Source organism: Hemiscyllium ocellatum, chromosome 4 (assembly GCF_020745735.1).
Source record: "Hemiscyllium ocellatum isolate sHemOce1 chromosome 4, sHemOce1.pat.X.cur, whole genome shotgun sequence".
Taxonomy (NCBI): domain Eukaryota; kingdom Metazoa; phylum Chordata; class Chondrichthyes; order Orectolobiformes; family Hemiscylliidae; genus Hemiscyllium; species Hemiscyllium ocellatum.
The window spans coordinates 66875256-66891589 of record NC_083404.1 but is presented as its reverse complement, the minus strand read 5'-3'; the positions used below and the strand labels follow the sequence as shown (position 1 = coordinate 66891589).

Genomic DNA, 16334 nt, shown 5'->3' with positions numbered 1-16334 from the left:
GATCACTTAAAGGAGGTTTACAGGGGGGAGAAAACACAAGTGCAGACTTGTTAGGGCAACTGTTCAGTTTGTGTGGTAGACACAATGTACTTCTGGTTATAGAGCAGCAGCACTAAAGACTGTGGCTGGGAGCACAGCTGAAAATGTGTTGCTGGTTAAAGCACAGCAGGTTAGGCAGCATCCAAGGAATAGGAAATTCGACGTTTCGGGCATAAGCCCTTTCCTGATGAAGGGCTTATGCCCGAAACGTCGAATTTCCTATTCCTTGGATGCTGCCTAACCTGCTGTGCTTTAACCAGCAACACATTTTCAGCTGTGATCTCCAGCATCTGCAGACCTCACTTTTTGCTGGGAGCATAACTTGGGGTCAAACAGACAGAGTGTAAGATTGCTCGCTCCCCCCTCATCTGAAACTGCAGCTTACACAACTTACAGAGTCTAGTACTTGCCTTGTCCTCCTTATCTCTCAGCGTCACCAGGCCAGTAAGGATAGTGATGCAAGCTTTACAATTTTATATCATTCCATCCACACTCACCACTTTATCTCTTTCACACAATCTCTGTTTGGTTGCCTGCACCCCAGGAATTTGTGTTTTTCTTCTCAAAACCATTTCAAGATGTCATATGAAGATGATACAACAGGCTGACAGCAGAGATAAAATCAGATCTTGCCACATCATACTCCTGATAACAGACACTGTCTCCCTATTGCATCCAGTCTTCTAACCAAAATAATAAAGTTGAACATACTAACTGCAAAGTTTAAAAATCACAACACCAGGTTATAGTACTTCCAAATAAACCTGTTGGACAAGTTCCTGTAGCTAGTCACCTATTGAAGGCGCAGTGCTCCAAGAGCTTGTACTTCCAAATAAACCTGTTGGACTATAACCGATGTTGTGCGATTTTCAAACTATCCACCCAGTCCAATGCCGGCACCTTCGCATCATATCAGCTGCACACAGTGTCAAAACTTTTGTTGAAATTATAGTTGCATAAATTCCTCAGATCTTATGCAATGCAGCTGTGTACATTACAACACATCTCATTCCCAGCGATGACTCACAATCACCAGATTAGATTTAGAGTATATTCCCTACAATGTGGAAACAGGCCCTTCAGCCCAACCAATCCACACCGACCCTCCAAACCCAGACCCATTTCCCTCTGACTAATGCACCTAACACTATAGGCAATTTAGCATAGCCAATTCACCTGATCTGCACATCTTTGTGACTGTCGAAGGAAACCGGAGCACCCGGAGGAAACCCACGCAGACACAGGGAGGATGTGCAAACTCCACACAGACAGTCGCCTGAGGCTGAAATCGAACCAGCATCTGCAGTCATCCAGAATCTGGTTTCGAGCATCTGCAGTCATTGTTTTTACCTGGGACCCTGGTGCTGAGGCAGCAGCGTGAGATATCACACGAATTTTCCTCTCATCTTGCTCAGATTATGAATGCTCCTTTAACATACTGCAGAACATTTCCAAAAAACCTTTAGTCTAAGGAAGTATAAAATATAGAGTTATGGAGAACAAATTAAGAGCTACAAAGTGCACCAACAACAAAATAACTTACTTTTATGTACAGCTCTTGGTTTGCATCAATGTACTTGAAAAGTTCGTCAAGGTTTGCCATGGCCCCAGAAAGCAGAGAGTGGCTGAAATTCTGAAACAACAGTAGTGCTGAGTAATGTCACTGAATTTTTAGCATCTTGCAGTTTATAAGGCCTGGCAATGCTGATGCACCGCCCAGCCACGCACTGCAACATCTGAATTTAAGACGCGGCAAGATTCAGATTTTATTAACCCTCTATTTACACTTTCAGATAAAACCAAAAAGAATCCTGGTCAAAAGGTGACAGCAATGCAAAATCTTTCCTGCTTTAAAAAAAAAGTAAAATTGCATAAGCGCTCCATCCAGTTCTATTCTGGCATGTCAAACACCATCACTTTTTGAAATATTCTTATTACGTCTGTTACGGCTGCTGTTTGATGTCACACTAATCACAACAGGTCACCAACATAGCAGGGGAGAATTCACCCCCAGTAAGGAACAATAACGAGGAAACAGAAAACAGTTGTCCTCCAATCTGAAACAGCTATAAATAAGAGGGGAGAAAAGTGACATTTATTCAGACTGGAAAGCTTGTAAACCCACATTACTTTTCAAGAAAATGTGTAAGCATACTTTATTAATAAAAAAAATTAAAAATGTACATTGTCACAAACGCAGTTTGGTTCTGTAAAGCAGCATATCAAACAAACAAATAGTGGGATATGGTAAATTAATGTTACTTCTGCAATTCTCAATTATTAGCTAAAAGTGTATGCAAGAAAGAAATGGGACTGTAAGACAGACAGTTAAACTCAATATGCCTGTATAAACAATAGGTATAAACATCTGTTTCCCACTTTTACAGAAACACAGGAACAAACCCCAATTAAAAGGGCTTAGTGATAAGATGCTGTGAAAAGGCAAGGATGTGCCCACAGCAGGATGAGGTCAAATGGCCTTGAGAACAGGAATGAGCATTTTTTTCCACAGACACGACCGGATAAGACACGAGATAAACAGGAGTAATGGGTACCGGTCTTAGGGAAGTGGAGGATGCAAACGGGGGGGGGGGGGGGGGGGGGGGGGGGGGGGGGAAGCAATGAAATAAGAAAAAGAACACGTAGGAACCAAATTATATAAATATCGAGTATTTGTTGAATTCAGTGTGTTTTGTCCCTGCCTTGTGGACATCACACCCACTTGCAAGCGTGAAATAAAAGGACACTATTGATTCAGATCGTGTCTCGGACTGAAATTATTGCAGTGAGTGAGCTTTGTTTCTCACAATTGGCACCCAACGTGGGGCTGTCCGGGACGTTCTTTCATCGCCGTGGGGAGTGGTTGGCCCTGGACACTGGGAAGACGCGTCCCGTTCCCCATTGAGGAGCGGTCTCGTGTCCCGGTTTGGTCCACTCCCTTGGGCGACTGGTACGAATCCCACGAGAGAGACATCTGAATCAGATAGTGACAGGCGGTCGATAAAACATACGGCAGAAAGGGGCCAGGCAACTCTGTGCACAGACCAAGGTAAGAAAATTGACTTTTAAGTATTGCCTTGGTGGCCGGGATTGAGTTTTAGTAGTTAATAAGGGACTAACGAAGGAACTCAATATGGTTTGTGCCGTGGTGAAGGAAAAAGCCTCCGGGGAAACAGACGAAGAACAAAGCAATGGAAATGGAGGCGGGGTGTCTTACAACATACCTCCAGAAAGTCCGTTGGGCAGGATGTTGTGGAATTGGAAAAATAATTTTCGTACAAGGAAAGAAAATGATTAAATATTGTTGCTTCGTATGGACTAAGGAATCCATTCTTCGTCCCGCCATCTTCTGGCCAAAGTACAGGTCGGACGAAGACTGGGTTTGTAAATATCTGAATTTATGTCAATGTGCGTGAGAGAGAGAGAGAAATAGAGAATGAAAAGAGCTGTACAGCTGATAGAAAGTTTAACCCTTTGTGATTTGGTTTGAATGCACATTTGTTTGTTGGTGGTTGAATGTTTGAGTTTTATTCCCTGGAGCTCGAGTTCCAGGACTGTTTTGAATCTGATTTTTTATTATGGAAACTTATTATGACTTCTTTTAAGGTTAAGGATTCTATAGAGATTATAGAAATAAATGATAACTCCTGTTCTTTTTACAGGTCATGACTGCCTTACTATCAGTTTCTAACTAATCTCTTCTACCTTTACATAAAAGCAATTTATGGAGGACAGTTGAATTTTCAGTTCAACATTAGATTGTAGTAAAAACGAAAACTTCTATGGTTAATATCTGTGACCTTGGATTCAGCCATTGTTCATGCATTAGAAGTTTTTTTTTTAACTTGAATAGACAAATTCTTTTGAGGCAGTCTGATTATTTCATGACCTATAATATTGTAATTGAGCAATGATTGGTCAGGACTACTTAAGAAAACTAATTTTGGATTTAAATTAGGGGACTAAAACTGGGTGAGGGCCCATGGTGTTCGAGATGAGCTGCTGGGATGGATTGAGGATTGACTGTCTCACAGAAGGCAGAGAGTTGGGATAAAAGGTTCTTTTTCAGAATGGCAGCCGGTGACAAGCGGTGTCCCGCAAGGTTCAGTGTTGGGGCCACAGCTATTCGCATTATATATTAATGATTTGGATGAAGGGACTGGGGGCATTCTAGCAAAGTTTGCCGATGATACGAAGTTAGGTGGACAGGCAGGTAGTACTGAGGAAGTGGGGAGGCTACAGAAGGATCTAGACAGTTTGGGAGATGGTCCAGGAAATGGCTGATGGAATTCAACGTGAGCAAATGCGAGGTCTTGCACTTTGGAAAAAAGAATAAAAGCATAGACTACTTTCTAAACGGTGAGAAAATTAGTAAAGCCAAAGTACAAAGGGATCTGAGAGTGCTAGTCGAGGATTCTCTAAAGGTAAACATGCAGGTTGAGTCCGTGATTAAGAAAGCGAATGCAATGTTGTCACTTATCTCAAGAGGGTTGGAATATGAAAGTAGAGATGTGCTACTGAGACTTTATAAAGCTCTGGTTAGGCCTCATTTGGAGTACTGTGTCCAGTTTTGGTCCCCACACCTCAGGAAGGATATAGTGGCACTGGAACGTGTCCAGCAGAGATTCACATGGATGATCCCTGGAATGGTAGGTCTAACATATGAGGAACGGCTGAGGATCCTGGGATTGTATTCATTGGAGTTTAGAAGATTAAGGTGAGACTTAATAGAGACGTACAAGATAATACATGGCTTGGAAAGGGTGGACGCTAGGAAATTGTTTTCATTAGGCGAGGAGACTAGGACCCGTGGACACAGCCTTAGAATTAGAGGGGATCAATTCAGAACAGAAAAGCGGAGACATTTCTTCAGCCAGAGGGTGGTGGGCCTGTGGAATTCATTGCCATGGAGTGCAGTGGAGGCCGGGACGCTAAATGTCTTCAAGGCAGAGATTGATAGATTCTTGTTGTCTCGAGGAATTAAGGGCTACGGGGAGAACGCTGGTAAGTGGAGTTGAAATGCCCATCAGCCATGATTGAATGGTGGAGTGGACTCGATGGGCCGAACGGCCTTACTTCCACTCCTATGTCTTATGGTCTTATTACAGTGGATTTCAAAATTGGGAACTGTATGCATTTTACATTTTAAATATTAAATACTGAATAAATGAATGTAAATATATAAATATGTTGACAAGTTAGGAACAGGCTTTAAAGTTAGTCAAGCATGAATTGATGAATTGGTGTTTGAAGTTATGGGGAGCTAGAAATATTGCAATTTTTCTTAAAAGAAAGAAAAAGCGGAAGAACGTAATGACTTGTCCCCTTCGGGAGGTACCAATAGGGGACAAAGAGATTAGGTTTGTGTGTGGCCCCTCACCAGTGGGGAGGTCAGAACATTTAAAAAGGAAATGAAGGTCCTGGTTGAGGATCCAGTAGGATTGTCTGAACAAATTGATCAATTTTTGGGACCCAGTCTGTATACGTGGTCTGAGTTAATGTCTATTTTGAATATACTATTTACTGGGGAGGAAAGGGGACTTATACAGGGAGCAGCCATTAAAATATGGGACAGGGAACACCCGATTGGAGATGGGGATGCTGGACAGGGAGAGATGAAGTTCCCCCTTGGAGACCCCCAGTGGGAAAATCAAAACCCGGAGTATAGAGAAGAAATGAGGGAATTGAAAGACCTGAATCTAAAAGGAATAAGAGTGGCAGTTCCGAAGTCGCAGAATCTGACTAAAGTCTTTGAAGTTAGTCAGGAGAAAGATGAGACTCCTTCAGCTTTCTTGCAGAGATTAAGAGACTCAATGCGGAAATATTCTGGAAAGAACCCTGAGGAGCCAGTGGCACAGGGTCTTTTGAAAGTACATTTTGTGATAAAGGCATGGCCAGACATACAGAGAAAGATACAGAAGATAGAAGGGTGGAGCGAAAAACCATTAGATGAATTGTTAAGAGAGGCACAGAAAGTGTTTGTAAAGAGAGAGGATGAGAGACAGAAACAGAAGGTGAAAATGATGGTAGCTACGGTTGATGCGGTAGTTAAAAGAATGGAACCAATAGTGAGCAACCGGAGCAGCGGGTGACAGCACGTAGGGCAGTGAGGAAAGGGGAGAGGGAGAGGACAAAGGGGAGCATTTGATAGAGGGTTCGAGCGACAGGGGCAGAGATGGAGATCTCCACAGGCAGGATGCTGTTATTGTGGAAAGATAGGGCATTTTAGGCGGGAGTGTCCTGATCTACAGAGAGAAGACAGGGCCATTCTGCTTATAAATTTTGAAGAAGAATAGGGGTGTCAGGAGTTCCTGCCCTCGGGGACCCACCAGGAACCCTTGATAAACTTGAAGGTGGGACCCTGTAGGGAAGAGGTAGTCTTCCTAGTAGATATGGGGGCAGCATGGTCATCGCTGAATTTTAAACCAAAGAAAGTAGACATGTCGACACGGTCAATTACTGTTTCTGGGGTGAAAGGGGAGGGATTTACTGTCCTAGTATTTGAACCTATGATAGAAGGTCCTAAGGACAGGGTCACAGGGGAATTGTTGTATATCCCCGATATAAGAAGTAATTTACTAGGGAGAAACTTAATTATCCTCTTAGGACTGGAGATTGGAATTCAGGAAAAAGAAGTAGTTGTACAAATGGCAATGTTGACAGAGGATATGGAGAGAGAGATAGACCCTATTGTATGGGCTAGGGAAGGGAATCGTGGAGAACTACAGATCCCTCCCCTTGAAGTAAATTTAAAAAGGAAAGGGGACATTGTCTGTGAGCGAAAATATCCCATTTCCATTGAGGGTAAACGAGGACTGCAGCCAGTAATTGAGGGACTGATTAGAGATGGCTTGTTGGAGCCATGCATGTCTCCTTATAATACCCCAATTCTACCTGTGCGGAAATCTGATGGAACTTATCGATTGGTGCAGGATTTGAGAACATTAAATCGAATAGTACAGGTCAGACATCCAGTGGTGCCAAACCCCTATACGTTATTGGGTAAGATCCCTCATGACCACAAATGGTTTAGTGTGATAGATTTAAAGGATGCCTTTTGGGCCTGTCCCTTGGCGGAGGGAAGTAGGAATTTGTTCGCCTTTGAATGGGAAGACCCCAAGACAGGACGGAAACAGCAATACTGGCGGACTGTGCTCCCCCAGGGGTTTACAGAATCCCCGAATTTATTTGGACAGATGTTGAACAAAATGATGATGCGAGAGATTATGGCTGCCCTACACCAAGGCAGCCATTGGGGAGCACAAGCAATGTGTGATTTAGTTCTTAGGGAATATGGATGTAAAGGAATATATACAATTGCTAACAAATATGTGAGGGATGTATAATCTGCAGAAAGGTAAATAAAAGAGTCTTGAGAAAACAGACCCCAGGAGGAAGAGACCCAGGATTGATACCCTTCCAGAGTATACAAGTAGATTATACTGAGTTACCCAGGGTAGGGAGACTAAAATATATGTTGGTCATAGTAGATCATTTATCCGGTTGGGTTGAGGCATACCCTCTAGCTACTGCCACTGCGAGTGGGATGTCTAAAACAATATTGGAGCACATCATTCCCCGATATGGGCTAGTACACCGTATAGATTCTGACCAAGGAACTCATTTTACCTCTAAAGTGTTACAGGGGGTAATGAAAGGGTTGGGAATCTCCTGGGAATTCCATACTCCATGGCACCCGCAATCATCAGGAAGGGTTGAGAGAATGAACCAAACACTCAAACGACAGCTCTCTAAATTGATAATCGAAACCAGACTCCCTTGGACCAAATGTTTACCTTTAGCTCTTTTCCCAGTACGCACAGCCCCAAGGAAAGATTTGGGACTATCCCCCTATGAAATCTTATTTGGATTACCTTATCTGGGAACTAATGGAGAATTGCTAATTCCCGAAACTAAAGATTTGTTCTTAAATAAGTATATACTGGGCTTGTCCTCCTCTGTCTTTCCTCAGGAAAGAGGGTTTATTGGCACAGACTCCACCCCTAGAATTCACCGTTCATCCCATCCAGCCGGGAGATTGGGTCTTAGTAAAATCAGAGACTAAATTGCAACCGGACAGGGGCCGTACCAGGCTCTTTTAACTGAAACAGCAATAAGGACAGCGAGAAAGGCTGGACTCACTACACTCGGATCAATGGGCCAGTGGAATCTCCAGTTGAGGAAGAAGTCTGGACAGCTGAATCAACGCAAGACCCGCTGAAACTCAGACTAAAGAGACTTTGAGTAATTGATTATACAGTGGCGATGCGAGAGCGGGATTATTTCTGTAAGATTGTATATTGAGTCATTTTGTGCTTCAGCATGATGTTTAAAGTACTGGGAATGCTTAGAGTTATGATGTTAGCCCTCTTAGTATTGGGATTTTGTCAAATATCCTTTTCATATGTATTATTAATGGTTCCGGAGTCTGATAATCCACAAGTAATAGATGCTGATGCATGCAGCTTAGTAAATTGTGGGGATGTAGATAATCAGAGACAGTACCGCAGTTCAGAGATACATCTTCAGTCCTAGGAAGATGGCCTTGGGGATGGTACTTGGCATAATAGTCTCACAGTACACCAGACCCCCTTTCAACCAGCTCGTGATTGTCCCGATAAAAAGTGTAACCCAATATACCTGACAATAAAGAAAACCACATGGCATGAAGCAATTTTTTTGGGGGGGGGGCTGGATCATTTGGGATAGAAATGAAAGCACATGGGAAGCATTTCGTGGGCTGTTGTTTTCGAATTAGCGTAGGACAGGGAAAACGGGCGGAATTACTGGAAAATAAGATACAACCTTTCACCCCTCCCACTGATCCTAACATACTACAAATTATAGAGGTAAAGGACTTGAAACAGACTATCGAAATAGAAACTGGGTACAGGGATGCAAATGCCTGGGTTGAATGGGTAAAGTATACTGTAAAAAGTCTGAACAAAAGCAATTTCTATGCATGTGCCTCCGGGAGGCCAGTGGCCCAGGTGGTTCCCTTTCCGCTCAGGTGGAAGCGAGACAGGAAGGGCATGAAATGTATGATAGCCCTGTATCAGGATGAGACTGCATGGAATGATAGGAATTGTACCGCCCCATCTCTGATGTTCCCTCCCTTGGAGAAGAAAGATATACAAGTTCCCCCCACATTTTTTGCCGCAGTTGGAAATCACACATTGTGTGTGTGTAGACGAGGTACAAGTCGCTCTAGAGATTTGGGGGAGCTGAAATTGTGTACAGAGATTAAAAATGTTACCGACACAGAGAAAGGAGGGAACTACTCAGCACTAAAGGTTCCCCGAGCAGATCTGTGGTGGTACTGTGGAGGCAAAATATTGAGACCCACCCTACCTCCGGATTGGCAAGGGATATGTGCAATTGTACAATTGGCAAGTCCATTTACCCTGGCATTTGAGAAGGAAAAAGATAGTAGGGAAAAATGGAAGGGATAAGAGATCATTGTTAGACACTTCTTTCGATGACAGGATTTATCTCGATTCTGTAGGAGTCCCTAGGAGGGTACCTGATGAGTTCAAGGCTCGTAACCAGATTGCAGCAGCAGGCTTCGAGTCAGCTCTCTTTTGGTGGGTAACAATTAATAAAAATGTAGATTGGATAAATGACATTTTCTATAATCAACATCGATTTATAAATTATACAAAAGATGCAGTTAAAGGAATATCAGAACAACTTGATGCGACAAGTAGGATGGCATGGAAAAACAGAATGGCCCTTGATATGATTTTAGCAGAAAAAGGGTGTGTGAGAGATGTTAGGAGGAAGCTGTTGTACCTTTCTTCCTAATAACACTACACCTGATGGTTCAATTACTCGGGCCTTAAGGCGATTGACTACCTTAGCAGAGGAGCTGGCTGAGAATTCAGGAGTAGACACATCTCTCATGGGATTGCTTGAATCCTGGTTTGGTAGATGGAAGGGGGTGGTAGTTTCCATCCTTACTTCCCTGATAATAGTAGTCGGGGTATTGGTAGCCATTGGCTGTTGTATCATACCCTGTATACGAGGGCTCACCCAAAGACTGATTTAGACAGCCTTAATGAAATAGATGCCCTTAAAAGGAAATCAGACAAGAACTTTATCAACTAAATAATGAGGAGATGAGTGAGACCAAGATGGATGAAATTCCCGGAATGATGCTTGCGAATTTCAGGAGCAATGCTTAAAAGAAAAATGCAGAAGATAACAAATGGTAAAGAAAGAAAAAGGGGAAAGTGTGGGATATGGTAAATTAATGTCACTTCTGCAATTCTCAATTATTAGCTAAAAGTGTATGCAAGAAAGAAATGGGACTGTAAGACAGTTAAGCTCAATATGCCTGTATAACCAATAGGTATAAACATCTGTTTCCCACTTTTACAGAAACACAGGAACAAACCCCAATTAAAAGGGCTTAGTGATAAGATGCTGTGAAAAGGCAAGGATGTGCCCACAGCAGGATGAGGTCAAATGGCCTTGAGAACCCGGAATGTGCATTTTTTTTTCCCACAGACAAGACCGGATAAGACACGAGATAAACAGGAGTAATGGGTACCGGTCTTAGGGAAGTGGAGGATGTAAACAGGGGAGGAAGCAATGAAATAAGAAAAAAAAATGTAGGAACCAAATTATATAAATATCAAGTATTTGTTGAATTCAGTGTGTTTTGTCCCTGCCTTGTGGACATCACACCCACTTGCAAGTGTGAAATAAAGGGCACTACTGATTCAGATCTTGTCTCGGACTGAAATTATTGCAGTGAGTGAGCTTTGTTTCTCTCACAAACAAATATCGAAGTTTGACTGTATCCAAACAAACCAAAGGCTTACTTGAACTAGATTATATTTAGGTGTATTTGAGATAGTAAGAGTGTCCAATAACTGAACAGACCCCCACTTAACTTCAGCATGAAGACCTCAGACTGTGGTCATACCTACTGTGCCTTGGCGAAGCTGCCCCAAGCTTTATTGCATCCCTAGACCTTGGAATATGCCAGTCTCAACACTCAGACATCAATTTTTTGCTCTGGAATACCAGCAAGTTTCAGGCAGACCAAATAGTTGAGTTGATAGTTCTCCAGGCGCAGTCCATGTTTGTCTCGGGGAACAGACATTAAAGCAGAATTCTGCATCATGGAGCTGCTAGGGACAATCATCAACAAAAACCATTGTAGCTCTCGGCAGACTTTCCTTTGCAAAGGTGCATTTCAGAATGCGATGTTCGATACATTCAAATCCCCCCAGTTGCTTCAAGGGCAGACTAATCGGTCTCACCAGGAAAGATCGTGCAGGTAGTGCTCTTCTCACCACCAGCCAAACAATATTTTGGTGTTGGTTGGAAAGTTCTGAGATAAAGCATTCTGCCAAATGACTTTGACTCAAGCTCAGGGAATCACATGATAGGATCCACCTTCTCCTTTTCCCACAAAGTCTCAAGGATGCTACATGCTGACCACTTCCTGATGGACTTGTAGTCAACGGTGTTTTTCTTTGCAAATTTCTCCATGAGGGACAAGCGATAGGGGACTGTCTAACTACCTGGAGCATTCCAAGGCAATGATGCCAGTCCAATCCTTCATAACACTGGGGACAGGTAGAACCTCCACGCAGTGATACTTGGTGTTTGCAAACTGAGGGTCGATGCACATCTTGATGCAGCCACACACAAAACTTTGCTTTCACATGTCTCAAAGGGCAGATCCCTTTATTGTTTTCAACTTGCCATGAGCTCACTGAATGGTGCAGCAGATGCAACATTTGCTTCTACTTACTGTTCCTTCATGCTGTGGTCTAAGTAGACAAAAGTTGTTTATGAAAAAAACAAAACCGTAGATGCTGAAAAGCTAGTTTCTAATGCGTGCGCAATTGTGGATCAGGCACTAATTGTGCTAGCTCTGAGAAGTACCTCTCCCTCAATTAATGTCAAAACCATTAGCATATCAGCACATGTAAAATCTGCCATGAAACTGCCTAACTAGAATATAGAATAATACAGCACAGTACAGACCCTTCAGCCCTTCATGTTGTGCCAGCCTTTTATCCTACTCTAAGATCAGACTTACTTATATCCCTTTCATTGTGCTATCTTCCAGATTCTGGATCAGTGGTGCTGGAAGAGCACAGCAATTCAGGCAGCATCCAAAGTGCAGCGAAATTGACGTTTCGGGCAAAAGGAAGGGCTTTTGCCTGAAACATCGATTTCGCTGCACTTTGGATGCTGCCTGAACTGCTGTGCTCTTCCAGCACCACTGATCCAGAATCTAGTTTCCAGCATCTGCTGTCATTGTTTTTACCTCCTATCTTCCATGTGTCTATCCAAGAGTCGCTTAAATGTCTCTAATTGGCCAATGGTTTAGAATATAAGTTGGCTATTCTGCCACAAACCAGCTTCCACTGATAATTCATTTCAAGAACGCAGGGTTAATTTGGTGCATGTATATTGTGGGATGCTAGACAACTCGTCTGACTTTCACACAAAACATGAATGTGCGGCAGTGTCACAAGGCTTCCGAGCCATACCAACATATCTGAAAATTCAAAGGCATTGGGATAGGCAGAGAGTTATTTTTACAGCACAGAAAGAAACCCTTCAACCCATCATGTCCGTCATGATGACCATGTCAGTCATCAAATAGCAATCTATTCTTGCTCTGTTTTCCATTACCTAGCCTGTAGCCTTGTATCCTATAACTTTTCAAGAGTTCAACTAAATATTTAAATTTTGCAAGGGTTCCCACCTCTACCATCCTTTCAAGCAGTGAGTTCCAGATGCCCACTTCCTTCTGGGTGTAACAAAATCCTTCCTCAAATGCCTTCTAAACTTTTATATTAAATCTATTTCCCCTGTTTACTGACTCCTTTACTGAGGAGAAAGGTTTCTTGCTATGGTAGATATTTATGCCCCTCAATTTTTACACCTCATTCAGGTCCCAACTCAACTTCCTTCTCTAAGGCAAACAACCCCTGGATACTTAAACTTTCTTCATAGGTGAATTGCTCTAGTCCGGGCAACATCCTGGTGAATCTCTTCCTCACCCTTTCTACTGCAAACACATCTTTCCTATAATGTGGGGATCAAAACTGCACACAGCACTCCAGCTGTGCACTAAATAACATATACAACTCTATCATGACCTCCTTGTGTTCACTGCCTCAACTAATGAAGGCAAGTATCCAAATGTGTTCTTAAAAACCTTATCTAGATGACCTGCTGCCTTCGAGGATTTATGACATGCACAATGAGGTCCCTCTGATCCTCTGTACATCCTTGGGTCCATCCATTCAAGGTGTACTCCATATGGTCCCATTGTGAACCACGATATTGGATTTGTTTGCCCTCCTGCTTCAGAATACCCCACTGCTGCTCAGGGGCATGTTTGGCCTGGCCCCAGGGAGGTAACACACCACATTGGAGTCACAAGCCGCTGAAAAAAAACTGTCTATACCTTTCATTAAGCCTCCTGCTACTATAGTTCTCTTTCAGCTTTCCTTTGTGCAGCTAAGCTCTGGCTTCACTCCCCAGAGGAATCATTACTCTTAACATTGTCCAACACAAAAAAAAATCTATTGAGCAAGATGCAGAGTTTGGCCTTCCTGACTGCCTGTCAGCATCCCTTCTTCTGCCTGTTGATCACTCATTCCCTTACTGACAGCATATCCTTAAGGTATGGGGTGGAGTATCACATCTCAAAACATGCTATCCATGCAACTGTGCCTGTAGCTAAGTTTAAGCAGCTGAAAATGTGTTGCTGAAAAAGCGCAGATCAGCTGAAAATGTGTTTCCCAGCAACACATTTTCAGCTCTGATCTCCAGCATCTGCAGTCCCCACTTTCTCCGCTAAGTTTAAGCACCAAAACACAGCAATCAAGCTGGTCAGACAGGTGACAATTACTGTAGATGTGATCATCCAAACTACTGTCCTTAACACCATGACCCACCATAACAAGAACATGAAATCATTCTCAATGAAGATTCTAAATTCATGCATTGGACTTGCTGCTTATTGTGCCTGGACAGTCTTACTCAAAAGCAAGATAGAAGGTTGCTGCACCCATGAACTGAGCTGTCAGATGTTATATGGTAGGGTTCGTCTTCATGACTTTGTGCATCCACCCAAGTATAGGCTATCCAAAACACATACAAAGTAATGTCTCTTTATGCTTTCCTATCTATAACGATGCACTTGTCAAATGGTTGAATGAACTGTTTCAGTTAGTTTTGAGCAAAGTTCTCCACACAGTAAAGGATTCCTCCACATCTGCAAAGACTAAGCAGTACTTCCGTGTCAATCACAATACAGTGCCCATGTGCTCATTTGACATTGAGTGGTACATGGCAAGTAGACTAGCAAAAAAAAAAAGCCACAGACACCTGCCCTGAAGTTATATGCCATGGTGATCTAGACTTGCCACTAGTGTATGAAACCGCTATCTCAGCAGCAGTGGTGCTAGTTTTAATGTCACCACACATGTCCAAATCAAATGGTATTTCCATGGGATTCCATTTAAGCCCATCTCTCAAACATTTTTGTTGGGCTCCATGAGAAATCTGCCCTCCATGAATGACACTTATCCCTTGCATATTTCTGATATGTTGGCAATACCTTTGCTATATTTGAATCAACAATTGTGCATAAAAATCTGAGTTTTAATGAACTCCAACTTGTACTTGCCTTTGAAATAGAACAGTCAACTGTGCCCACTTTTCTAGAGGTCCTGGTGAGGTATTTGATTTGGGTTCTCTACTGCTGTTTATCACAAACCTATCTTCACAAAAACTGTACACATTAGGATTCCTATAAATCCACAGGCTTTAAGATTGGCCTTATTAACAACCTTTAAATAGTCATTTCTTCTGCAAGCTTGAGACTGAAGTGTGGTGCATCAAAACCATCCTGTGGGATAAGGGCTACCCTGAACAGATAATTTCTCGCCATTTATCGCACAAATTCACAAATAGGTCTAAGGCTATCACTGCTGGTCCTGAAAAGTGCCTTATCTATCCCAATTACTCTGGGATGTGTAAGGTAACTGAAAAGTTTCAGTAACTGTTGAAATAGCAGTATGCAGTAGCAACATGAATGGTATTCACCACTAATACAGTACTGACACCAAACCAAAAACAAAAGTTCTGCCTATCACACAAACAAGTAATGTGGTATATTAATTTTAGTACCGATGTGATGCCAAGTATTTAGGCTATACTTGTGGAGAATGATATGGAGTTACCATATCACAATGTCCCAGACTGATGAGCAACAAACACACACACACACACACACACACAGAGCAGTTATTTCTTGGTTCTTTTCTCAGGGCAATTCCTTACCTAGAGTCAACCTGATTGACAAGGTTTCTTTCCATCTGAAACAAACCTGGTCAATTAATCCTTCTGGACCATACAATGCCCTGTACACATCTTCCAGGCAAAGCTGCAATTTACTTATACTTCATTCAATCTACTGTACTGCATTCGCTATTCACAGTGTGGTCTCCTCTACATTGAGGTGGTGAAACGTAGACTGGGTGACTGCTTTGAAGAACACCTACATTCGTGCACAAAAATGATCCAGAGCTCCCATTTGCCTGCTGCTTCAACAGACCAGTGTGTCCACATCATTACTTCTTTCGTGGGCCAGCTGCAGTGTTTTAGCGAGCCTCAACACAAACTCAAAGAACATCTCACTTTCCACTTGAGAACTCTGCAGCCTCTAGGACTCAATATCGATTTCAATAACTTTAGAGCCTAACTCTGACCTTCCATGTTTTTTACCCACCACATACCAGTCCTGCAATGATATGGATTACTTAGAACACAGTCATTCATTCTAACAGTTACTCACTCTTAGGTCTATTATCACATTATGAGTTGCTTAAATACAGCTCACCCATTCTCTTCTAATCTTAGCTCTTATTATCACTTATTTAGTTTATCTTCTTGCCCGGTTGGCCATCCATAGCCTCACCTACCTAGTCCTCTTTCTCTCGCTGATGAAGAATCACCGGACTCAAAATGTTAACTTTGCTTCCTTCCCTCAGATGCTGCCAGGCCGGCTGAGTTTCCCTAGTAATTTCTTTTTTTTTCAGGTCTCTGGCATCCACAGTTTTGTTTTATTATCTTAGCAATTAACGTTTAATCACCACCCAATGGTGTATTTTTATGAAACACACCTATCAGAGTCTGCTTCAAAACATCAGTATGTTCTTCTCATACATTTTATTTTCCCTTTATATTGGTATTGCCTGCAAACTGTCCAGACAAGTGCAAGAGGAAAAACTTCAAATTTCCCACCCAAAATA

At 42.5% G+C, this 16334-nt stretch overlaps 1 protein-coding gene and 1 pseudogene across 3 annotated transcripts in view; one reads left to right on the top strand and one right to left on the bottom strand.

Annotated features, from left to right (window-relative positions):
- LOC132815406 (cytosolic non-specific dipeptidase-like) overlaps nt 1-16334 on the bottom strand; it is a 76607-nt gene that overhangs the window by 44412 nt on the left and 15861 nt on the right. For 2 of the 3 annotated variants that reach the window (XM_060824307.1, XM_060824306.1), the window contains exon 2: nt 1583-1672. In XM_060824307.1, the coding sequence (XP_060680290.1) occupies nt 1583-1642 (60 nt within the window). In that variant the 5' untranslated portion in view covers nt 1643-1672. Of the gene's footprint in view, nt 1-536; nt 781-1582; nt 1673-16334 lie in introns of those variants that run through there. The other variant, XM_060824305.1, reaches the window with a different exon arrangement.
- LOC132815207 (uncharacterized) lies at nt 8751-10105 on the top strand (annotated as a pseudogene).